The sequence below is a fragment of the Phaseolus vulgaris genome, chromosome 3, assembly GCF_000499845.2.
Source record: "Phaseolus vulgaris cultivar G19833 chromosome 3, P. vulgaris v2.0, whole genome shotgun sequence".
Classification (NCBI taxonomy): Eukaryota; Viridiplantae; Streptophyta; class Magnoliopsida; order Fabales; family Fabaceae; genus Phaseolus; species Phaseolus vulgaris.
The window spans coordinates 34945217-34971454 of NC_023757.2; the positions used below are offsets into that span (position 1 = coordinate 34945217).

Genomic DNA, 26238 nt, shown 5'->3' on the forward strand with positions numbered 1-26238 from the left:
GTCATTGACCGATATAAACACAAAATCGAACCTATTGAGTCAAACATTTTAATAAGAAAATCTTTGACTCCAGTCTCTCGTGGTATGCCTCTCCGAAAATTGATTTTTAGTTTAAAATTGTTTTGATTTAAAAGTTGAGTATTTAAGCCACTCATTTATTCCATGATGATCCTTTTAACTAAACTCGCGTAATATTTATAGAGGTTAAAAGGGAGTATTCTTCTTAAACCACTTAACAAGGGTCCAAGGTACCATATTTTATCTTTTGGAGACATTTTTAGCTTTTATTTTGTTAATCCTGCAAAATTTAGTAACAAATTGCCTTTCTGTGATCAATTTATAACTATTAAAATAAAGAAAAAGAGAAATAGGATAAATCTATTGTATATATTAAATTCATAACATTATGTTTATATATAGAGAGAAAATATAAAATATATGGTTTAAGGTCATTACAGAAATATCTGATAATATTTATAATATTTAATAATATCTTATAATATATAACATTCCGTTCAAATTGATGTTTATATATGTATTCAACTTGTTACAAATAAAATCAATCCTAGATCTATGTAAGAATTTAGTAAAAATGGCTGTAAATTGTCATTTGAATTAACAAATTAATCTTGATTTCTTTCGATACAATCTTTTCTCAAATAAAATGACAATCAAATTCAATATGTTTGGTCACATCACATATAAGTGTCATTCTGAAATCATAACTCTATATTTTACTTCTGCACTCCACAGCACTTTGTTTCTTGTTCTCCATATTAGCTCAATTCAGTTCTTTATGAAATGACTAATATATTGAAATGAAGTGTCATTTTATTCGAAAAAAGATTATCAATAAATATCAAAACTGAATTTGTTAATTCAAATAATCAATTAACAAAAATGTTTACTAAATCCTTATATAATTCAATGATTGATTATATTTGTAACAATATGGGTACAAAATTGATGAGTTGTTACAAATATAATGAATCAAAGACTGAGATGAACCTTTGGCCTATAGGGATATTGATGGATTGGTTGGACACAAAGAAGTTGGTGGAGAGAAAGATGATTGACTTAAGTTTGAGCATCCTGTACTACAGAGGTTTACAGTCCCAAGCCTTGAGGCAATCACGAGGCAAAAAGGCTTAATTCCATTCTAACACATTCCATATCCGTTCTTTCAATGTTTAAACCCTTCAAATCATCGTGCCTTACCAGGTTCTTTTTCTGTATAGTAATGACAATTGCTATAATTGCTTCATTTGCTTGAGTGCTTCGTTATCTCTCCCTTCACTTCCCTTCTTCCTTACTTGCTCCTCTGCCAAAACCCTTTGCTATTTCACTTCATTTCTTACTTGCAATTGCCCATTTTAGGTACGCTTCAATTCGAGCCGAGCCAATTGTGGTGGTGGATTCGATTCCCCCAGATGTTCTGACTTAAAAGTTGAGTATCTAAGCTAATAAGTTATTCCATGATCCTTCCAGCTAAACTCAAACCTAAACTCGTGTTGCATTTCCATGATCCATTTATAACCATAGGACTAGTTCGTCTTCAAAAGTTGGTCCAACACAAAGAAGTTGATCCAACACAAAGAACAGACATTTTTCAATTTCCTTCTATTTCCTAGAACGTGACACTATTAGTCAAATCCTACAACACATTACTATTCAATCATCCTCATTATCAATTATTAAAAATAAAAGAATATTTACTTGTGTAAAATATAAACATAAAGTTATTTATTTATAGATAAAAATAATAATAAAATAACATAACAAAAACGGTTGTTTATTTATAGATGAAAATAATATCAGAATAACATTACAAAAACTATGAACTAAGTCCATTTATTCAATAACAATCATTCACGTGGATGCAATCACTGAATCAATGGACCCAAATTTTGGGGACAAGAATTAAAAAAAAAAATGATTCAGCATTACAAAACAACTGGTTGCTCTCCTTCAAGTTCAGATATGACTATCAAGGAGTCAGTCATTTCAAGAGAGAGAGATTCAGACTTGGGAACTGGATTGATTACCTGAAAGTGGAAAAGGGTTTTGTGAGTAGCATGTTGATTCAAATGAAATACTAAAATTAAATTTGTACTATTGTTGGCATACATTCTTTTTGTTCTTCACATATCCTATGGCTATTTCTCTCCGCAAATATGCTCTCTCAGAAAGCTCATAAAATGATGGATTCTCTCCTTCTTTCATGTATAGGCCAATACTCTGCAATGAAAAAACAAAGAGTCAACTGCATTGCTTTTCTGTTTGTTTTTTATAGAGTCGGTTGACGCTCATGTTCTAATTTAAAACCCAGATACTTTTATAATAAAATGTCTATCTCATACACATTGGTTGATGCTGTAAGCAAACTGGGAAAAAAATCAATTTATATCATTTCATTTTGTAAGATGCATTATTTAGGAAGGAAAATTCAAAGAAAGCATGACACCAACATCACATACGTATTACCTTTATTGGGAGGAATGTTTACATAAAAGAAGTATCACAACATGAACAAACATTACCTTGACATATATTTCGTCTCCATCTGCATCTAATACGTCTTTCCAAACTTCATTTAGTTCACTGTTCTCGGCCACTGATATTCAAGTTTGAAAAATAAATTTAAAATTGATAACATATATTCAAACAAAACCAAAAAGAGATTAAAGATTAATGACCTTGTGCTGTTACAAGGCTCATTATTTCCTCTGCTGCAATGTAAGTCACTGATGGCTTGATTCTACTAATCTGCAGCATTTTATACAGTGTCATAGTCAAAAGATACCACAATATAAATTTGAAAGGTTAAACAAAACAAAAGAATTACTTGTTTCCCCAATTTTGAATCAACAATTTCCGCAACTAGATTTTGCACCTACAAAACATCCAATTCAACCCAACTATCCATCTTGCAATAACAAATATTTCAAAATGAACATTTGCTGTCAGCACAAAAAATAGAAGGCAAAAATATCACCTTAACTCCAAGTTTGTTGCAGATATTTTCAGCAAGGAGAAGAGAGTAAGCAGACAGCTTGTCTGCCTTAGATGGATCTGAAAAAAATAGTCATATTGGTCAATCATAGGCCATTTTCAGTCACAATTTTATGCATAATTACCTCCAAGAAGCCATTCTCTGTCAGATATGACAGCAACCGATAAAGGAAGGTCATCATACTTCAAAGAATTCTGAATATTCAAAATGGTTTCCTTTAAGGTGTCATAGTCCATGGGATTTCCAATCTGCCAAAATTGAAAGAAGTGACAGATCTCGTAAAAAACAGCACCACACTGAAAGAAATTTGAATACATTAATTGACAGCACAAAAAAATACCCTGTGAGAAACTCGGACATTCTTGAGTTTGTTATGACCATTGATGTTGCTCGCCTTAGTGATCCTTTCATCTAATGGTGTGTCTGATAACACTTCCTGCATATTATTTGCAGCCAGAAATGGTAAATATTGAACTTCCAAGAGAATGCCTATATAACGTAGAAAGAAGGAAAACGTAAAAATAACACCACAAACGGTATCTTACACCCTAAACAATCTCCAATGTCATGAATCTTCTGGTAGTTCAATCTCAAGATGAATACACGTCAGCAGCACAGGTATGTAGTTTGGAGAGATAATGCATTTTAGATTAACATAAATATAGTAGCACTAAACCGGCTTAGATCCTTAAAAGTGAAACTCCAACTTGATTCGCAAAATCAATGTGCAACACATGCAGCATTTGGCAGACATATTAGAATGGGATTGGAACATATTACATGGGTTATACTATATGTTTTTTCGAAAAGGACATACTAGAATCAAATACAATTAGATATTATATATAACCAATTATTCTGTTTTCTTTACAGTTCAGTTTGTTAGTTCATACTATTATATATAGCCCTCTCTTCTCTGCAAACATACATCTTGATTCAATGAATTCTTTTATTTCTTTCCTCCTTAATAAGACCAAATGTTGGAAAATAGAACTGTTTAGTTCTACCGAAATGGTGCAACAGAAGAGGATAATGGCAAACACCACCTTAGAATCACATGGTCTAAATTGGTAGATGTATTCATCAACCACAGTGAGGTTCCAAGAACTTGCTAGCAAGTGGGGAATGTTCGACATTCATTCACCAACTTGAGAGGGTGATGGAGATCCATCTCAGACAAAGCCAACCACCACAAAAGAATATTTTTTTTTTTCTTAAGCCTTGTATAAAATGTAAAAAGTAGAAATAGGGAATTTCCTTTTCCACCTTGTATTTTGGGTGAAGAGTACAATAGAAAGCAAACTCTAAACCTAGGGATAAGAGGACGTGAACAGCCACCTTTACAAACCCTAACTTGCCATGCAAGCTAGGGTTAGGGAAGCTACCTTGCACGTCCACTCCTCCTCCATGGCTATAAATAGAGTCCTATACCACTTGTGTATTCAGACTTATATTGAGTAATGAACCTCTGTCAAAATACAGATTCAAACACTCCTTAGTCTCATTCTAATCCTCGCTTGAAGCTCACTTCCTAGCCTAGGGTGCCGAGAAGAAGAATCTCTTCTCCAAGTAGCTTCAACACGAAGCAACCTTACATTTGCTCCATGCAAACTACTTCCATTTCAAACCAAACCTTCCGCTGTCATTCCTCTTCCATTCTTCGGTGCAAAACACATCTAAGTATGGAGCAAGCTCCATCAGAGGGTTTTGTAAATAGGTATTAGTTTAGGATAGACTATTCCTGGTATATATTCAAAATTTCAAAATTATATTTGTTATTATCAGGATAGATTTTATGTTTTTTCTTTTTCTTTTTTCCTTAAATAAGTTTAGCCTATCAATATAGATTAGAGCTTGTACTGGAAATATTACAAAATATTATAAAATTGTATTCAGTTTTCTTATCCATGTTAGAGATTCAAATATATGGAATATACCAAAACATTCCAGGCTATATCAAGATTAGTCATTCATTATTATTATTATTGTTCGAGGGATGGGGTATGGGGAAGAATATTTATGTTTTTTTCTCCCAAATTAGAAACAAAAGTATAATCAACAAAGATTCTCAGATATTTAAGGACATACCAAAACACTTCCAGGACCAAGATAGTTATCATACTCTTGGATCATTTCTACAGCATCTGGGCGCCATCCAAGTAAAAGAATGCATTCTTTTGGGCCAACATTCCCTTCTGATGCCTACATGACAATAACCAATAAAGGTTGACATTTCAAATAGTACATATGGTATCATGCTCAGTCAAAAATGTACACAACAGAGAACAGGAAGTGCCATACCTTGGAACCTGATCTATTAGGACGTTTTACAATATTAGCAAGTCTAAATTTACTCATTTTGATGGCATGTTCCTCATCCTTTTCAGGTATGTGCTCATTCTGAATTACACGTGTTCCTTCTTTCGCATTTAGGGTTACTTCTGGATTTTTAGCATTCTGAAGGGATCCAATAAACAATACCTACCAAAAGAGGTAAGCGGTATGATAATGTATGCTTGTAAGCTTTGACAATTGACTAATGTAAAATAAAATTTATTCAACATGTCATTGTCCTGTAAGCCGACTGGATGGCTTCTGGGAGCGATCAGGTTTGCCCCAGCCATTGACAATTTTTCCCTTACATATTCTCTCTTCCCTATCCCCTTCCCTGATATCCAGCCAGTATTTCAGGTAAGCAACAGTTAAGTTTGAAAATAGTATCTGTAACACGCATCTTTGCTCATGAAATCAATAGAGATTACTATCCGATTGGAACTACATGAATCTACTGAATTAAAATGTTTGAACTGCAAGAATCTACTGAATTAGGATGTAACCTAAAGCAATGAAGATTTAGGAAAAATAAATTTTTAAGATAAACTCAATTATTTTTCACTTCTATATGACCGCGATGTACTGGAAAAAGAAAAATCTATAGTAAAATGACATGAAGCTCACAAAAATACATTTCTAAAACCCAAAGACAGATTAGGGTTTAAATTGTCATGCACAGAGTAACTTAGACATAATTAGAGTTTAGCTCCTTCTAGTTTAAAAATTTAAACGTTGATCCATTTGGATCAGACCAATTTGACAACTCTAATCATAACATATAAATGAGTCAACACTCTCCCACTCTCCTTACATATTTATACAATATAGATAGAGCAAAGTTAATTTGTAATAAACATGCCAACCTAGGTGAAATTGTCAAAAAAGTTAACAAATTTTTCGTTCATACCAAGGAGTCAGGGACATAAAATGCACTGTGTCCTAAACTAGTCCAATTTCTAACGCCAACTCTCTTCTTCCAGTTTACCAGCTGTTTGATCATTGAATTTCTTGTTATTGCAACTTCTGCGCATAATTGTTGGTGAAAAAGGTATGGAACAATAACCTGTCCCTTTTGTTGAAATTATGTAGTTTTAAGAAAAGAGGAAGCGAAATGAGAGAATAGAGAACAAATACCACGAGATTGATTTGATATGATGTGATGTATTACAATATGCCATGATAAGATTGTAAAACCTAGTGCACTAACTCTTATTTGTTCTAATCGCAATCCTAACTAAAATGGAAGCAAATTGTGAGATCAGAAAATATGGTTACCAATCCTAGGAGATAGGAAATAAAAATCTAATACTAAAGAAAAATATAATATATTCTATCATAATTTATATATTCTAACACTCTTGTTTATTAGAAGAACAACCATTTGTTAAAGTTATTTTTTTGAAGAATAAGTTTTCTTTCAACAAAAGGATATGTTTAAAAGTAGTTATAATGCTTGCATAATTTTTTTAAGAAAAATAATTTGCTTAGTGTTTTCTCATAAGTGAAAATTAGTAGTTTAAGAAAAAGTATCAGAGTCACATTTAAGCTTTAATAACAAATGGGCCATTAACCATGAAACTCTCATAAATTTCATCACAAAAAGGGGAAAGATATCATATATACGAGAATTAGACTGAGTTATGTATTAGTCTACATACTTTGTCAGTTTGCTGCAGAATTTCACCATCGTTTGGGTGAAAGTGTATTTTCCCACTCCGGTAAATACCACATACAACGACCTGAAATAGTATCAAGGTAGAAAAGCTTAAACAATCTATAATGTAATTACTTCTGTCAAGAAATTACATTTGAATAAAGTAATTACTTCTTCAAAACTCTGTCTTATTTGCCCATAAGTCATTCCTTCTAGGTTAGGCAAGCTGCAAAGATTGAATACATTTTCTGCAAGTGGAACTAAAAATCAGAATTTAAGAATAAACACATGTAAATCAACTGAAAAATATCATAGAAGGTTTAACCATTTTTCAAATATAAGGAAAATATCTCAGTCTACTTTAGTGCAATACCAAGTAAACTAGGAAATGGAACTCCAAACCAAATTAGAGGAAAAAAAAATAAAAAAAATAAAATACACTTTAATATGTTCATCTTATCTTAGAATTTGAAATTAGAGTCAAAATCAATTTTCAAAACCAACTTATAAAAAATAAGGGTTGTTCGAGCTTTATAAACTCTGTTTAAGTCGGATATCTTAGTAATGTGGAACTAAACACCTCCCTTGAGACTGCAATTAAGGTACCCAAAGAAACCACAATTACCACCTCATGTTAAAATATCGTCTTAGAAGCTGGGGTATAGCAATATGAGTGGTCCAGCAATGGATATAATATAGACTCCAATATCATCTTAGAATTTGGGTTTTGAGCTTAACTCCATAAAATTGGATTATAAGGTGATAATAGCTTAAACTTTATTCACTCTATTTAAGTCATATACTCTAAGCATGGTTAGACTAAACAAATCCCTTGAAAACTGCAATTAAAGCAATCCCCAAAGATACCTCAATTTAGGAAGATTAAGAGTACCAACAATGCAGGAAACTTTCCAACAGTTCATTTTCATTGATAACAACTAATTAAAAAATAGAAACCTGCTAAATGTATAATTTGGTAGTTGCTAGGCCAATTCACAAACTATCAAAAAACATTTTTAATTTATGTAAAAATCTATTCTGAATTATTTTGGCAGAACATAAAAAAAATACAAAATAAACATTAAAGAAATAGGAAAAGAAGCAATCTGTATGAACATGACAAGCATGAAATTTAGAGAGCATAATTGCAGTACTTCGATAATTCAGCAAGTGCCTGTAGATCTTTATAAGTCCCTTATGCCGAGAGCATTGAACAAATAGTTTGGATGCAACATTTTCTACTGGCTCTACTTTCAATGCTGTGATTGACTTCATCAACTCACATGTCTTGGAACTTGAAACCTATATTCATTAATTAATAAATTCTCAAATAGTTAATGCTCTGTTTTTTTTTTAGTTTCACACAAAGCTGCTCATAAGTAACAAACCTCAACTATAGTGGGGACAGAATCCATGTTCGGAATTGATTGAAGGGCTAAAACAGAAAGAAATGCATCTGTGTCAACTTCATACCTAACATACAAACAATCTGAAATCCATTAGCTTTGTTAAAGTGAAACTCGGCACTTGACAAAAGCCAAGTAAAAAGTAGTTATTCTACTAAAATGGTGCTATCTATATGAACTGTTAGATATTATTAGATATAATTAGATATTATTTGATATTATGAGATATTATAGATATTGTTAGATATCTCATATTTATGTAATGGGCTTAGCCCATATGTTTCTTTTTCCTATATAAACATAACCCTATGTGTTCAATATACACAAGGGATTTACCCTATTCTTTCTTTTCCTTTAATATGGTATCAGAGCATAAGGTTAGAGTTTAGGGTTTAGGGTTCAATTTTTATTGGTGAATCCACTATTCACTGGAATTTTTCCAGCCACCACCCCTACCTTCGCCGGACCTTCGCCGGACCTTCGCCGGACCTTCGCCGGACCTTCGCCGGACCTTCACCGGAACTTCGCCGGACCTTCGCCGGAGACACCGCCGGAATCGCTGTCGGAGCCTTCATCTTTGTTGCTCCCGCCAATTAACCGGTGACTGGATTTGTCCTTATCTTTTATGGCTTCTTCCGCTTCCGCTGCCACTATGGCTTCTTCTTCCGTCATTATGCCGGATTCATCTATTTATACTAATTACGTCAATGTTCATCTTTCCATTGACAAATTGGATGGAACCAATTATGACACTTGGGCATCAGATATTAAATTATGGCTTAAGAGTCAAGGTTATGTTGATCATCTTACTCATCCTACTCTTGCTGAAAATGAGGTTGTTCGTTGGTCGAAAATTGATGCTCAATTATGCATTGTTATCAAATCGACCATTCACTCATCTTTAAAACAAATTTTTCGTACCTATGAAACATGTTCAGAAGTTTGGGAACAAGCAAAATTATTATACACCAATGATACTCAACGTCTTTATGGTGTGTGTCAAAATCTTCTCACAATTATTGCTCCCAAACGTCTTGATGGTACAATGGCAGAATATCTAGGTAAACTTCATGCTCTTCTTCATGATTTTAATGAGTTATTACCTCCTGCCTCTACTCCTTCTCAAGAACTAGAACAAAGATCCAAGTTCTTCATGTTATTGGGTTTACATGGTCTTCCTGATGATTATTCTCACGTTCGTGATCAAATTTTGGGATCTCCTATTGTGCCCAATTTTACTTCCACTTGTTCTACCCTTTTGCGCGTGCCAGGTAAACACACCGCTGATATAACGTCTCATGTTGATGACTCTTCTGCTTTAGTATCTCAGCATAATGATCGTACTCGCGCTCACAAGCCGGGCAAAGGGCGTCACAAGTGTGACCATTGTGGCAAACTTGGCCACAAAATTGACAGATGTTATGCCTTACATGGTCGTCCTCCTAGATCTGTTGCGGTTGCTCAAATTACCCCTGTGCAACCTTCTACCATGGACCATACTTCAATTGATACCCCAAGCCAGCCTGCTATTTTCAATGAATTTCTTAAATGGTATGAGGATCGTCAGAACCCTAGTTCCACGGCTTCTGTTGCACATTCAGGTACATCTTTTGTTGGCCTCACTCACTCCACTTCCCATGGCCCTTGGGTTCTAGATTCAGGTGCCACTGATCACATTACTGGTAATAAATCTTTTTTCTCTTCCCTATCTACTACGGGTTATTTACCTTCAGTTACCATGGCCAATGGATATAAGGTACCATCACATGGTGTTGGTACTATTAATCTTTTTTCATCTTTATCTATTGATAATGTTCTTTATGTCCCTGGGTCTCCATTTAACTTATTATCCATTAGTCGTCTCACTCGTTCCCTTGACTGTGTTATTTCTTTTACCAAAGATTCTGTTACTTTACAGGACCGGAGTTCGGGACGGATGATTGGCACCGGATGTGAGTCTCATGGACTTTATCAACTACAGATCTCTGCACATGTTGGCGCAATTATGGATTCTCCATCTCTCATTCATGCTCGGTTGGGTCATCCTAGTCTTGCCAAGATGCAACAGCTTGTTCCATGTTTGTCTAATGTGTCTACTTTATCGTGTGAGTCGTGTCAGTTAGGGAAACACATTCGTAGTTCTTTTCCTCGTAGTGTCTCACAACGTGCTTCATCTCCTTTTGCCTTAGTTCACTCTGACATTTGGGGACCAAGTCGTATTAAGTCTAATTTAGGATTTCAGTATTTTGTTACTTTTATTGATGATTATTCAAGATGTACTTGGGTATTTTTAATGAAAAACCGTTCTGAGTTGTTTTCTATATTTCAAATATTTTACAATGAAATTAAAAATCAATTTGGAATTTCCATCCGAATTTTGCGCAGTGATAATGGACGTGAGTATCTTTCTCATTCTTTTAAAAATTTTATGGCTTCTCATGGTATTCTTCATCAAACTTCATGTGCTTATACACCTCAACAAAATGGGGTAGCTGAGCGCAAGAATAGACATCTTGTTGAAACAACTCGTACTATTTTAATCCATGGTGATGTTCCTCAGCGTTTTTGGGGTGATGCCGTTCTTAGTGCATGTTATCTCATTAATCGCATGCCATCTTCAGTTTTAGATAACAAAATTCCTCATTCTATTTTATTTCCACATGACCCTCTCCACTCTTTACCTCCCAAAGTTTTTGGGTCCACATGTTTTGTTCATAATTTTAGTCCTGGTCTTGATAAATTATCTCCTAAGTCACACAAATGTGTCTTTTTAGGGTTCACTAGATCACAAAAAGGATATAAATGTTTCTCACCGTCTTTAAACCGTTATTTTATTTCAGCAGATGTCACCTTCAGTGAATCTTCCCTTTACTTTAAGTCTTGTCCTTCTCCTTCAATTTCTTCATCTAATCAAGTTAATATTCCTCTTGTTGTGCCTAGTGCACCTAACAATTCACCACCGCCGCCAACTCTTCAGGTGTATAGTCGTCGTCAACCGTCTCATCGTCCATCAGCAGACTCTATTCTGGTGCCAACACCTCATCCCCCTCCGGCTCCTATAGTTGAACCTCCGACTGTTGAACCTGATCTTCCTATTGCTATTCGTAAAGGTATACGTTCTACTCGTAATCCCTCTCCACATTATACTGCTTTGAGTTACCATAGACTATCTCAACCCTTTTATACCTGCCTTTCGTCTATTTCTTCTGTATCCATTCCAAAATCTGTAGGTGATGCCTTAGCCCATCCTGGTTGGCGTCAGGCCATGCTTGATGAAATGAATGCGCTTCAGAATAATGGAACTTGGGAACTTGTTCCTTTACCATCTAGGAAATCTGTTGTTGGTTGCAGGTGGATTTTTGCTATCAAAGTTGGTCCTGATGGTACTATTGATCGTCTCAAAGCTCGTCTTGTGGCTAAGGGTTATACCCAAATTTTTGGTTTAGACTATGGTGATACTTTTTCTCCAGTAGCAAAGATGGCCTCTGTTCGCTTATTCATAGCTATGGCTGCTCTTCAACAATGGCCTCTTTATCAACTGGATGTTAAAAATGCTTTTCTTAATGGGGATTTGCAGGAAGAAATTTATATGGAGCAACCTCCCGGTTTTGTTGCTCAGGGGGAGTCTTCTGGATTGGTATGTCGTCTTCGCAAATCCTTATATGGCCTCAAGCAGTCTCCTAGGGCTTGGTTTGGAAAATTTAGCAATGTTGTTCAACAATTTGGTATGACTCGCAGTGAAGGCGATCATTCAGTTTTTTATCGTCACTCGAGTGCTGGGTGTATCTATCTTGTAGTATATGTTGATGACATTGTTCTTACCGGCAGTGATCACCATGGCATCTCACAAGTAAAACAACACCTTTGTCAACACTTTCAGACCAAAGATCTTGGCAAACTCAGATATTTCTTGGGGATTGAGGTAGCACAATCCAATACTGGTATTGTTATCTCTCAAAGAAAATACGCATTAGATATTTTGGAGGAAATTGGGTTGATGAATTCGAAATCTGTTGATACTCCCATGGATCCCAACGTCAAGCTTCTACCCAATCAGGGGGAGCCTCTTTCAGATCCTGAGAAGTACAGGAGATTAGTTGGAAGATTGAACTATCTCACTGTTACTCGTCCTGATATTTCCTTTGCAGTCAGTGTGGTGAGTCAATTTCTTAATTCTCCATGTGAAGATCATTGGAATGCAGTCATTCGTATAGTGAAGTACATTAAAGGCTCTCCTGGAAAAGGTTTGTTATATGGTCATAATAACCATACCAAAGTCGTTTGTTATTCAGATGCTGATTGGGCAGGATCTCCATCTGATAGAAGGTCAACTTCTGGTTATTGTGTCTCCATTGGTGATAACTTGATCTCTTGGAAGAGCAAGAAACAAAGTGTTGTGGCAAGATCTAGTGCAGAAGCAGAATATAGAGCTATGGCCTCGGCTACTTGTGAGCTTATTTGGCTTAAACAGTTACTTAAAGAATTGCAATTTGGAGAGGTTACTCAAATGACACTGATATGTGATAATCAGGCTGCTCTTCATATTAGCTCAAATCCAGTTTTTCATGAAAGGACAAAACATATTGAGATTGATTGTCATTTCATTCGAGAAAAGATTATATCAGGAGATATCAAGACTGAGTTTGTTAATTCAAATAATCAATTAGCAGATATTTTTACTAAACCCTTACGAGGACCTAGGATTGATTACATTTGTAACAAGCTGGGTACATATGATCTATATGCACCAGCTTGAGGGGGAGTGTTAGATATTATTAGATATAATTAGATATTATTTGATATTATGAGATATTATAGATATTGTTAGATATCTCATATTTATGTAATGGGCTTAGCCCATATGTTTCTTTTTCCTATATAAACATAACCCTATGTGTTCAATATACACAAGGGATTTACCCTATTCTTTCTTTTCCTTTAATATGAACAAATGAACTTTGTGTGGCATGTAATTTGTCCGCATTGAATAGATAGAAAAGTCAGAGAAAAAGCTTCTCAACTACTACGACAAAGGTTAACCTGCTTAGCCATTTGAAGTGTGCACATTAGAAAGAGGAATAGAATCGCCATATGCAGGAGGATGCAGTAACTTGATAGTTAATGTACACCATGTATGTATTTATACTAATAAATAAGGTGTAGTACAAGTGTCTTACAGTTAGTACAAGTCTGGGTAAATAAGTACAACACTCTTAATATAACTATCTAACAAAACGAATTTACAAACTGTTCAATTCTCACTATTTTCTCATTGATTAAAGATCCATTGACAAACTCCTCAACAAAATTTGTATCTGTAGCCGAATATGAAGAATAAATACCATGCTTATGTCACATTGTTGAAATGATTTGAAAAACATAGTTTCCGAGATACTAACAAAACCACATGTGAAACTTACAGCAGATAATGAGACAGAACTTAGTGACCAAAAGAAATACATGAAGGCTTAAGAAAAATTTGAGTAATTTGACAGTTATCTGGTCAGACATTATTTTCCCAGTAACGTCTTCACCATCGACAACCCAGTCAAAATCTCGAACTCACTAGTAACATATCCTGTGCACCAAAAAAATCAGTGCTTGGTATAGTGCTGAAGCTGAATATAATACTATGGCAAAAACAACTTGTGAGCTGATGTTGATTCATTTTCTTCCAACACCTTACAAGTGTAATTATGCAGCGATAATCAGGCTGCTAAAAAATATCTAGCAATCAAGCAACTGAAAAAATTGTTTACAAAGTCTTTCTCTAGAATTAGAACTAGTTTAGATGGAACAAGCAATGCTTGACCAACATTTATGATCTAGCTTGGGAAGAAATGTTCAAATTAGTCCCTGATTCATCAGGATATGTGCTGCTGGGCATACATATAACTAGTGACTCTAGCTCTATGCATAAAGTAAGACATACCCATGGTGCCTAATCATTCAAATTAGTGATTATTCCCTCTTTCAGATGTCTCTCTCTCTCCCTCGGATCTTTCTCACCCTTTCCCCAATAATTACTTTAGCAGTCACTAATAATTAAAATTCAAACCAGTAACCACAATGCCTAAGATAATTATGGTAAAATTAAAAATAGCAATTTTCTCTAACATCATTATCTACCCAAACACTTTTCAATAATAAATTCGTGGAAACAAATCTACTGATTTCAATTTAAGCTGCTCTATAACCACCTGACAATAACAAGCTAAGTAGATCAACTCTTACCTATCACCTTTTGTTGGCAGTATAATTATTGCACGTGCCTTGTTGGCTGCTGCTCTTTCAAATGATTTTGTTAAACTAAGACTGCAACTGTAAAGCCAAAAACTTTCAATAAAAATTTATGTGAGAAGGGATAAGAAGCAATCCAAGACTCAGTAAGCCCAAAATATTAGCCTTTGTGCAATATTTGTCTTTAGGTAGTTATTTAGGAAGTTAGGGGTCTGAATGATTAAAGTTCTAGAAATGTGGTCTATATAAACCATACTATTCTAGTAAAATTTAACTATTATGATGTGTTCATTAGTTTAATTAACATTTGAGTTGAGACATGAAAGAAAATAAGTTTTAAATCAACTCAACATATAGACGACTCATTACTTTTGCTTTTACATAACAGTAATAAACACTCACAAATTTACGTAGTTCTGTGACCACATGTGGACAAAATTGAGAGCTTTTCTAAATGTACGATTTGTGAAGTATCCATTGAATTGTTTAATACAGTTCTTAATACTCATTAATTAACTTTGAAAGGCTTGAATTGGAATTGCCAGAAAAGGAACGTTCCATGATGGTGCAGTGTTTCTGTGGTTCTTTGGTGCATATGATTATTGCAGACTGCTTGGATTTTCTAGGGTACTTCGTTCTTCTTACTGTGGTGATGAGATATAATAATGTTAATAGCTTCTCTTTGGTGCTCTAATCTCTCAATCAGATATCAGTGGAAGTGCAAAAGGCAGAATATTATTGTGTCTATGACCTTGACTTCTCTAATTGAAAATTGTTGCTAAAGGAACTAAGTTGCTCTCATAATAATATGGAATTAAACACAAATAATAATCTTATAATCTTAAGACACACACTTTCCCACTCTACTTTTCGTTCTCTAAATGGAACATTTACCAAGATCAATCAAATAGAGCAGAAAAGCCTTTGGCTGGGTTAAGAGCAGAAACAAATTGTAATTCTACAAAAGGTGTTTCCATGATTAAAATACGAAATTACCCAGCATGAATACCTCTTGCTAAGGACATCAATATGATTTAAATCTTTTGCAATATTGTCAGCTATTCTATCAATCTGTTTTCTTGGAAGATCAGACATAAGAAGGATTCTCTGCCTCCTGCATAGAGATGAAAAACCATATTGCAGAAGCCAGCAATCAGGACACAAGATAAGGGCAATGGGCAACTACCTTGTCTGAACCATTTACCTAGCTGTAGCTGTGCCTAAGCGAACAGCAAACTCATGATACTTATTTAACTGCTTTAATATGAAGGGAAGATGACTATTCATCCCACAGATAATGATATGGTCAGTCTCCAGAACTTGCATTTGGGCACCCTCCCTGAGCTTTTGCATATTACTCTGTTAAGAAGACTGAAAACTATTAGCACACAAAAAATATTGCTTAATGAATGCTTAATGCTTCAGAATTTACCCTAAATTGTTCAGTCATCGTACTTAGAAGTCGAGAGTAGAACAATATACCCCATATTGCCAGAAGAAGACCAATAACACGCTCAACACGTGTTGATTGCTGCAGATCAACAAAAAGTATGTTATTTGGTTACACATTAAAGGCTTATAAACAATGTAAAAGGGGTGAATAAAAACTCAGATTATAAAGTCCACAAGAAAACCAACATACTTTTAAATGAGTAGATGATGAACAAAGACATGCCCAGGCTTCCCAGAGACAATCTTCCAGAGAATTTTTATTACCCCTGGATAATTTAAAATGACCTAGATTAACAAACATAGATAAGAACAATAGATAACAGTTCATAATTTAAGCTGTCATGACATGATCTAATACAGTTGTTGGCAAAGGAGAGAAATAAAAATTGAACTTGGAAGTCAGAACACTCTTATAACAGTGACCAATCTATGATTACCTTAACTTGAAGAACATGACACCACCAACAATAACAAATGAGAAGCATGCCACTAGGAGCACCACTAAGAACCTGAAAGAGTCCATATGATTGTTTCAAACAAGTATGTACATATCATTAGTTTTTTAAATACCTGTAAATAGTTTGTAACGTAAACAAGACCCACTAGCTCCATTCATAGAATGAAGTCACTCAATTTACATACTTTGGAAAGTGTTCAGAAAATTTTCCAGTTAGCCTTCTTGGCCACAAATAAATAAGCTCCTTAGTCCTTTGGATAGCTGTAGTAAAGTAATGAGGGTGTTCAAAACCATAGCACCCAAGGAAGCAATGCAAAATTTCCTACCCTATTTTTGAAGAATGAATAGTTCCTTCAACAATTTTGTGTTCCTCTCCATCCCTAACCATATGCACTAAATCCCTGAAAACTAATCATGTTCCTCGAGAATATCCAGCTTTCTTCCCCTAAGAGCTCAACGGTTTTACTAAAAGCTGCCAGTAAACTTTCTTATAATATAAAACAAACTAGCTATTTCAAATCCACCAAGATTAACAATTAATGCAAGAATAGATGACCATAAATCCCAAAAGATTTCAGAGAAAGTTGGATTCTGTTTAGAGTAAATTTGTGAACATTATTCACCAAAACTAATGATAAAATGGTAGACTTCATATATATATATATATATATATATATATTCATCTCATACCAAGACAAACACACTAAAATATGTAATCAATTCTACTTAAAGGCTTTAATCAAGTGAGGAGCTTCAAATTTATTAACCAGTAAAACAGAAAGATCAAAGACAAATAAATGAAGTGATTGACTTACGTGGCAACATTTCTTTCAAGCTGTATGTTAAATAAGTATAACAACCGTGCTAAGCTCCATCTAATATCATGAAAAGAAGGCAAGGACACATCTAAATTAAGAGGCTTAGGTTTATTCAAGGCATTAGAAACACAAGCAAGAGGCAAGCTCATTGCAATATTAGTCTGACACACATATGGAAGAAGTGCATGGCCAGCTTTTATCATCAGATCACACAACTGCTTATGGGTCAATCTCAGAATGATGTAAAAAGACATAATTTGTATCATGCTTCTAGCCTGTGGACCCTGCAGCACATATTGTATTTTGAGAGATTTAGTTAGCACTAAGTGCTGCAAAGTCTAGCCAGCCAAATTAAATAATACATCAATTTATCCAACACATTTGACCATGATAAAACCATGATATTGACATAGACAAATAATCTGTAGAAAACTTATTTCAAAAATCCTTACTTGCACAAACGAAACAGTGATTCACGGAATATATTTAACAAGCAATCTTACAAGGATTTTCTTTTAGCCAATATCACTATCATCGATTTTACTTACCCCATTGTCAAGCACTATTGACAAGAATAATGTAAAGGACTTTCAGTGACTGAAATATAGTTGTTCTTCTCATGCACAACATGCCTCAAAATAAGGAAAAAGAGAAAATTCGGTAATATTAACAATTTAACAATAAATAACATCCATCATCAAATACAACCTTGAACACATGTTTGAAAAGAAAATTGAAATAGGTATATATGAAGCATAAACAGAAGGGTTAATCAGATGAAAATAACACAGTTACTATAACAAATCTATACATTTTCCAAGTTTGATCATACATTTCTCACCTGAGAACTATTATTATTTTTCTTCATCCAAAAAACCTTGGTGCCCAAATTTTCTGGGACATGTTTGTAAGTGTTGGAACATGACTTAACTTCTGAACTGTGAGAATCAACCTCCCATCTCCCTACATGGATTTCATCAATTCAGCTTTAGTTCTAGGTAAGAAAAGCCAACAAAATTAATCCGCAAAAATGATTTCAAATCAAACAAAAAAGAGAATAGATCATAGGAAACAGAAAGATGGACGCCAAAAAGGAAAATATTTAAATCTGAACCAACAAAATTAAGTTCTCCTTAAAGAAAAGAAGGATTTAAGAATAAACATTGTTGATTAGAGATATAAAAAAAAAAAACTTCCACTAAGACAGTGTAGAAGCTTGTGGAAAAAAAATTCCAGAAAAAAAAATTGAACTTATAAAAAAGTAATCTTGAAAAAGCCACTAAGATCTACTGTTAGGCAGGAAAATAAGGACAACACTTGAAAGGTGTATCATAGAAGGAAATTTAAAAATAAGGGTTGAGCGGGTTAGTTAGTTGTTGGGAGGGGGTCTTTAAATAAAGACCAACCTGTTGTGGGGAAGGGTTAGCTGATTTGTTGTGTAAAGTTGACCGGAATAAACCTGTGTGAAAGGAGTTATTCTCCTTTGTAACTCTTTTGGGAGTTTTGTTATGTACTGTAATAAAACAGAGTTTTCTTTCTTCTTGCTGTGTTTGGGAGGGATTATGGGTTTACTGTTTGGGAACCTAACAGTTTGGTCCGACCTGCCGGATCTGAAAAACAGAGAGGGAGGAAAAAAAGATGGAACAGAGGATGGCAGCAGTAGAGAAATTTACCAGTGAACAAGGGAAATGGAATTCTGAAATAAGAGCAGAAATTTTGGGGTTGAAAAAAGGCATGCTGGAGTTGAAAGAAATGTTACAGGATCTCAAGAAAGGAGACAGAAGGTCAGAAGGGGGAGAGAGTTCGGAGAATGGTGATGAAAGAAGGGAGGAACAATCAAGACAGGATAACTAGTGGGATAAGGAGAATGAAGGAGAGATGAAGCCGTGGACTAGGAGAGTGGAACTACCGGTTTTTGAGGGCGTGGACCCAATGGGTTGGCTAGCCAAAGCTGAAAATTTTTTGACGTGCAGAATGTGACGGCTAGGGAAAGATTAAAACTGGCCTTCATCACTATGGAGGGAAGTGCCAGTCCTTGGTTCAGTTTTTGGAGAAAGGAGAAACAACTCCAAGAATCCTTCTTGGGAAGAGTTTTCCATGGCGTGAATAGGAGGTTTGGGGGAAAGAAGAGGAGTTCTGTTTTTGAAAAGCTGGCAAAGATCAAACAGAATGGAAGAATTGATGAATACATTCAAGATTTTGAGCTGTTAGTGTCACAAGCACCACAAACAAGGAAGGAACAACTGCTGGGTTATTTTTTTGCTAAGTTACAGTCCAAGATTTGTAACCAAATCAGACCGCATGACCCCAAAGACTTGAGGAGAGCCATGGAGATTGCGCTGGATGTTGAGGAGTCATTCAAAGAAGAAAAAACTGGTAGCATTGGGTATAGGAATAATGCTTCTTTTGGGCATTATCAAGGAGGTTCCGGGATAACAGGCAACACAGATTTGCATAAGGGAAATAGTGGGCCAATCTCGTCAAGTTTGGCTAGCACTGCAAGGAAGGAGTCTTCTTCCTCCAATAGAGAGTTTCAGCCAGGAGAAGGAGGGGAGAGGGAAGATGTTTCCATTATGGAGGGATGTACGATCTCGGGCATCGCTGCCCTGAAAAGAATTTGAGGGTAATCATTTGCGCAGAAGATGAGGAGGCCCTACAGAGGTGGATCATTGTGTGTTGGGACAGATTGAGGAAAATTTGGAGAAAGAAGAAGAGGAGAGGGAGTATCTACAAATGGATTTATCCATTTTTTCTGTTGGGGTTTCTAACACAACCCAACACTATGAAGTTACAAGGGGAAGTGAAGGAAAGTATAGCGCTGGTGTTGATTGATAGTGGGGATAGCCACAATTTCATATTTGCCTAGTTGGTTAGCCAATTGGGATTACCAGTTGAGTCCACACCGTTGTATAATGTGAGGTTAGGTGATGGCCATAAGAAAAGGGCGAGTGGGTGCTGTCAAGGTGTGAAGGTGAAGCTGGGAAATTATAGGTTTGACAAGACCTTTTTCCTTTTTTGAGTTAGGAGGGGTGGATGTGATCTTGGGAGTAGCATGGTTGGCAACATTGGGTGATGTGAAAGTCAATTGGAAAATGTTGACAATGAATTTCAGCATTAACGGCCAGCATGTGCAAATTAGAGTAGATCCCAAGTTATCTAGGACTTTGGTGACTCCTAAATCTTTAAAAATGGAGACGGAGATCGAAGTGGTGTCCCTCATATGGGGAAGAGAGAGCGCTGACCAGCCCAACGCATATCAGATCGAGAGTGACAAGAAGACTATGGGGCTAACGGGGAAGCAAACAACACAATTAAAAGATGTTTTGAAGAAATGTGTAGGGGTTTTTGAAGAAACCAAGCAATTGACACCCAATAGGGAGATTGATCATAAAATCCCAATTAGAGCTGGGATAGATCCGATTAATGTGAGACCGTATAGGTACCCACATTTGCTAAAAACGGAGATAGAGAAATAGGTTGATGAAATGCTGAAGGCAGGGATAATCAGACCCAACAACAGCCCGTATTCAAGCCTTGTGATCCTAGTAAAAAAGAAGGATGGCAGCTGGATGTTTTGTGTGGATTATAGGGCCTTGAATAAGGCAACAATTCCGGATAAATTTCCAATTTCTGTAATAGAGGAATTGTTGGACAAATTGTTTGGGGCACAGTACTTCTCTAAGGTGGATTTACGGGTTGGCCATTATGAATCGCTAGTTATGCCGTTTGGGCTAACCAATGCTCTGACTACCTTTCAATGCACCATGAATAACATTCCTCATTCATACTTGAGGAAGTTTGTGCTGGTTTTCTTAGATGATATTTTGATAAACAACAGAACTTGGGAGGAGCATGTTACACAGTTGAAACAGGTTCTAAAGACTCTCACCCAACACCAATTTTACACAAATCACAAAAAATGTGAGTTTGGTAAACGAGAAGTCATGTAATTTCAGGAGAGGGAGTTCAGATGGATCGTGAGAAGATTTCAGTTATCATGCAATGACCCACGCCCAAATCATTGAAGGCGTTGAGAGGATTTTTAGGCCTCACGGGTTATTATAGAAGATTCATCCATAACTATGGAAGAATGGCGAGACCCTAACACAGTTGTTGAAAAAGGGGAAGTTTGAGTGGACGGAGGATAGTACTAATGCCATGCAGTAGTTAAAGAATGCGGTCACTAATGCTCTGGTGTTAATGATGCCAGATTTCAGCCAACCATTTTGCATTGACTGCGATGCTTCAGGCATTGGGTTGGGAGCGGTATTGTCCCAAAATAGAAAACCTATTACGTTTTTCAGCAAGGCTTTGGCAGAGACTTCGTTGATAAAGTCTATGTATGAGAAGGAATTAATGGCCTTGGTATTAGCGATTCAGCATTGGTGGCTTACATGATAGACCAGAAATTTACGGTTTACACGGATCAGAATAGTCTAAGGTATTTACTGGAACAAAGAATCACCTCCCAGAACCAACAAAATTGGTTAGCCAAATTGTTGGGAGATGAATTTGATAATTTGTATAAACCGGGAGCGTCTAATAAGGTGGCAAATGCGTTATCTCAAAGGCTGGAGGAGGAGGAGGATGGAGGGGTGGAGATCAATGTGTTATACAAACCTTACTGGCAGGATGTTGAATTAGTAAAGGCAGAAAATCAGCAAGATCCGACTTTAAAGAAAATCATGGAAGAATTAAGGAGAAATCCGAAGTCACATGGGAATTATACCTTGGAAAATGGAAAACTCCATTACAAGGGCAGGATGGTTTTATCATCATCTTTGAGTTGGATTCCCAAACTGCTCCAAGAATACCACACTACGCCTATGGGAGGACATTCATGAATTTTCCGCACCTACAGAAGAATAGCTCAGTCCTTGCATTGGATGTGCATGAAGAAGACCGTCACGAAATATCTCCAGGCCTGTGTGATGTGCCAGCAGAACAAGTATCAAGCATGCTCCCCACACGGTTTGCTCCAACCGTTGCCGATTCCAAAAGCAATTTGGGAAGAGATAAATATGGAATTCATTGTTAGACTACCTAAATTTGGTGGGAAGGATGCGATTTTGGTGGTAGCGGATCGTCTTAGTAAGTATGGACATTTCATTCCTCTTAAGCATCCGTATTTGGCTAGATCAGTCGCAGATGTGTTTGTCAAAGAGGTGGTGAGATTACATGGCATTCCAGCCTCCATTGTCAGTGATAGAGACTCAACGTTTCTAAGTCTGTTTTGGAAGGAATTATTCAAGTTACAGGGGATGACGTTGAGGATGAGTTCAGTGTATCATCCAAAAACGGATGGTCAAACGGAGGTGTTGAATAGAACGTTGGAAACGTACCTTCGTTGCTTTAGCTCAGAGCAGCCCAAAATGTGGGCACTTTTCCTTCCTAGGGCAGAATATTGGTATAACACCAGTTTTCATGGGGCAGCAAGGTGTACACCTTTTGAAGTGGTGTATGGACAACCTCCTCCTTCTCTGGCTCATTTTGTTCCAGGGGAAATGATGGTGGAGGCGGTGGCACAAGATTTAATGAATAGGGATGAGGCCCTTACTCAACTCAGATTTCATTTAAGAAGAGCGCAGGATCAAATGTCCAAGTTCGCTAATCGCCACAGGAAAAGTTCCCCAATTAAAGTGGGAGATATGGTATACTTGAAAATTTGTCCGCATTGACAACTATCTATGCCTAGTCGATTGCATCCTAAATTGGCAGCTAGATATTATGGGCCTTTTTCAATTATAGCAAAAGTGGGTCCGGTGGCTTTTCGACTACAATTACCGGAACAAGCTTGAATACACTCGGTTTTTCATGTGTCTCAACTCAAGTTGGCAGTGGGACAACACCAAATATATCCGGAATTGCCTCTAGAATTTCAGGGACAGGCTGCGAACCTCTATCCAAAAGAAATTTTGGATAGACATGACGTAACAACGCAAGGAGCATGCGTTCCACAAATCTTAGTTAAATGGATTGGAGGGGACAATGATACTGCTACATGGGAGGACGTGGAGACCATCAAGGAGCAATTTCCCGATTTTAACCTTAAAAGACAAGGTTGTTTTGGCATAAGGGAGTAATGTTAGGCAGGAAAATAAGGACAACACTTGGAGGGTGTATCATAGAAGGAAATTTAAAAGTAAGGGTTAAGCGGGTTAGTTAGTTGTTCGAAGGGGGTCTTTAAATAAAGACCAACCTGTTGTGGGGAAGGGTTAGCTGTTTTGTTGTGTAAAGTTGACAGGAATAAACCTGTGTGAAAGGAGTTATTCTCCTTTGTAACTCTTTTGGGAGTTCTGTTCTGTACTGTAATAAAACAAAGTTTTCTTTCTTCTTGCCGTGTTTGGGAGGGATTCTGGGTTTACTGTTTGGGAACCTAACATCTACACACACCAAAAATAAATAAATATAGCCCAATATATGATGGAAATGAAGTTTTGTGGTATTGGCATTGTGAATCACTAATCTTTTCACACTTGCTGAAATTCTTGGTGTGTTATATGTATATATCATGAGCACAGTCGAAAGCAATTGGAAGTAATCTTCTCATTTCTTTTCTTATGAAGCTAGCCTTGTTAACAGAAAAAAAAGGCTCAAACAGGAGATTTTAATATGTGTAGTAAAAACAGCAAAAAAACGTCTGTTTCGTCATAAACAGACAAACAACCACAACAAACTAAAGCTTAAAGTACAACATAGTTGAGGAATCAATTGAAACCTTAGATAGAATAAAAATAAAAGAGATGTAACCAATTTAAGAATTGTGACCCTAATTGGATCAATTGTTTTATAGTTTCAGAAACATTAGAAAAGGAGAAGAATACAATACATCAGAACTGGTCACAGAACAAGTAACTAAGTTATCAAACCACATGGAAAAGCCTTCACAAAAAATTATAGAGGAGCAACAAGAAGCACGTAAGCAGATAAGTAAGAAAAGTACTACCTCTGCTTCAGACTAAATTCAATAATTAGACTTGGTTCTATCCTACGGTATACAAATATTAGACTTGACTCTATCCCATATAAGTATCATGACATATTATCTACTTCACATGATGACAAATAATGGTCTTGTTAATCTCAAATGTTTGCAAACACTGGAAAGCTGTAGTCATCCTCCTAAATGAAACATGAATTATGTATATCACAATACAACTATCAGTTGGTAAAAAAATTCTGTATTCATGTAACTAAAAGTTCTACATAAATATTTGTTGACAAAAGAAGAGAAGAGCAGAGGAAGAAAACTATATGTAGCGGCCGGTCAGAGAGTTAAATGATGACCCCAGAAGCAGAACAGGGTCAAAGAAAGTGAAAGAAAGAATCTCATCAGCCAATTATAAGAAATACTAATGATTAGGAAATGAGCAACATAAGAGCAGTGAACACAAACCAAGTAAAACTCTGAGTTTACAAGCTTGAGACAAAGCAAGAACTCGTGAAGTGGGAGAAATGATTAGGAAAAAAGGAATTAGGCCATTTTAGATATACAAAATTGAATTAAAGCTTTTGTTTGAGTGAAATTTGGTGGCACAAAGGACATTAAATCTCCATTCAGATTAACGATAAACAAGTCAAGAACATCTTACCCTACAGAAACTTAAAATTGACAAGTTTAAGATCTTGTAAACTCAATAAAGCAGCAGTTGATTCATGAGGCTCACCTTCAGCGTGCCCTCTAGGACCACGCATGTGTAATGCTGAGGATTTGACCCAGCTGAAGTGACAGGGCATATACATCCTGTGAAGCATCACAAACCATTAAAAAGAAAATTCTCCATATAACACACTCATCTAAACCTATATGACCAATTCTAAGGTATTAGACTTTGAGGACATGCAAATCTATTGATGATATCTATATGTGTGTGCAGAGAGAAAGAGAGAACATAAGGGTTTACCTGGAATTGCAAGTGGTTGAAGAGAGATGGGTGTATGTTGGTGGTAAAATCCATGGCTGACAGCTTTGCAGGTGAAGGAGAAGCATTGTTCCTTGTTCCACTGGGAGAGATCAGAAGGGTCTGACAAAAGGAACAGAGGAAAACATAGAACGTCGGATAAAAGTGAAAGGAACAGGAAGAACCGACTGGTGGAGTGAAATAGTATAATATATGAAGAAAATCTGAGCAACAAAAAAGGAATAAAATAAGGAGATAGAAAAGGTGAGAAGCGATAGAAATTACAGAAGACAGAAGAAAGAAGAAGGAGGGTTCATTAATATCAAGTGGGGTAGTAAAGTAGTACCACAATTAGAACATCCTTCGATTAAACGAATTGAAAAGAACCCTGACACAAAAGAACAAAAATGTGTGACCACATTACATACGTGAACAATCCTTTCTCGCGTTGGACATACTTGACTTAATGATGGTGCTGCGTGATGATTCGTTGCAGTTTTCTAACAACTGAATCTGAATACAATATCTTTTTATATATTTAATCTTCATTTGTTTACAAATGAATATTCCCTGAAAAGATGTTTTTATAAAAAAAAATGTGATAAAGATTGAAAATGTGTAAGAGAATAATGAATTTTGATTAGCAGAAAATAGTTATTGGAGCTTAAAAGAATAATGATAAATGAGGTGAATCCTCACACGGTGACCTGGGCCATAACATTACTTAAATATATAAATAATTATATTTTATCTCTTAATTATTAAAATTTATAAAAATTATTAAAATGGATACATCACATGAATGTCTCACAATTTTATTGAAAACAAAATCTTATCAAAATAATATAATTTAAGGAAAATCATATTAAATTAACACGGTTTTTACATAATTAAATTTTAATTTATACTGGTATGGACCAAACGGTCAATACTATAATTTGGTCTCTTTGATCGAGTTGACCG

The 26238-nt window shown here is 35.8% G+C and overlaps 1 protein-coding gene across 5 annotated transcripts; it reads right to left on the reverse strand.

The window, feature by feature from the left end:
* Positions 1-1776: 1776 nt before the first annotated feature.
* LOC137807308 (putative ion channel POLLUX-like 2) lies at positions 1777-25780 on the reverse strand. 5 transcript variants are annotated; one of them, XM_068607902.1, is made up of 25 exons: positions 25622-25780; positions 25279-25499; positions 25042-25118; positions 18216-18337; positions 17372-17658; positions 16537-16608; positions 16290-16365; positions 16080-16178; positions 15852-16006; positions 15657-15761; positions 14642-14728; positions 8390-8474; positions 8156-8303; positions 7173-7249; positions 7006-7086; positions 5315-5494; positions 5102-5215; positions 3354-3449; positions 3138-3261; positions 2996-3072; positions 2846-2893; positions 2697-2766; positions 2541-2614; positions 2128-2238; positions 1777-2045 (listed from the first exon to the last, which is right to left on the reverse strand). In XM_068607902.1, exons 2-25 carry the CDS (start codon positions 25362-25364, stop codon positions 1944-1946), a joined length of 2553 nt encoding a protein of 850 aa, XP_068464003.1. In that variant the 5' UTR covers positions 25365-25499; positions 25622-25780; the 3' UTR covers positions 1777-1943. The 5 variants fall into 5 exon arrangements, with proteins under 5 accessions (XP_068464003.1, XP_068464004.1, XP_068464001.1 ...); XM_068607903.1 differs by having other exon boundaries at positions 25279-25398; positions 25622-25760; XM_068607900.1 differs by having other exon boundaries at positions 7173-7261; positions 25279-25398; positions 25622-25760.
* Between the last annotated feature and the right edge of the window lie 458 nt (positions 25781-26238).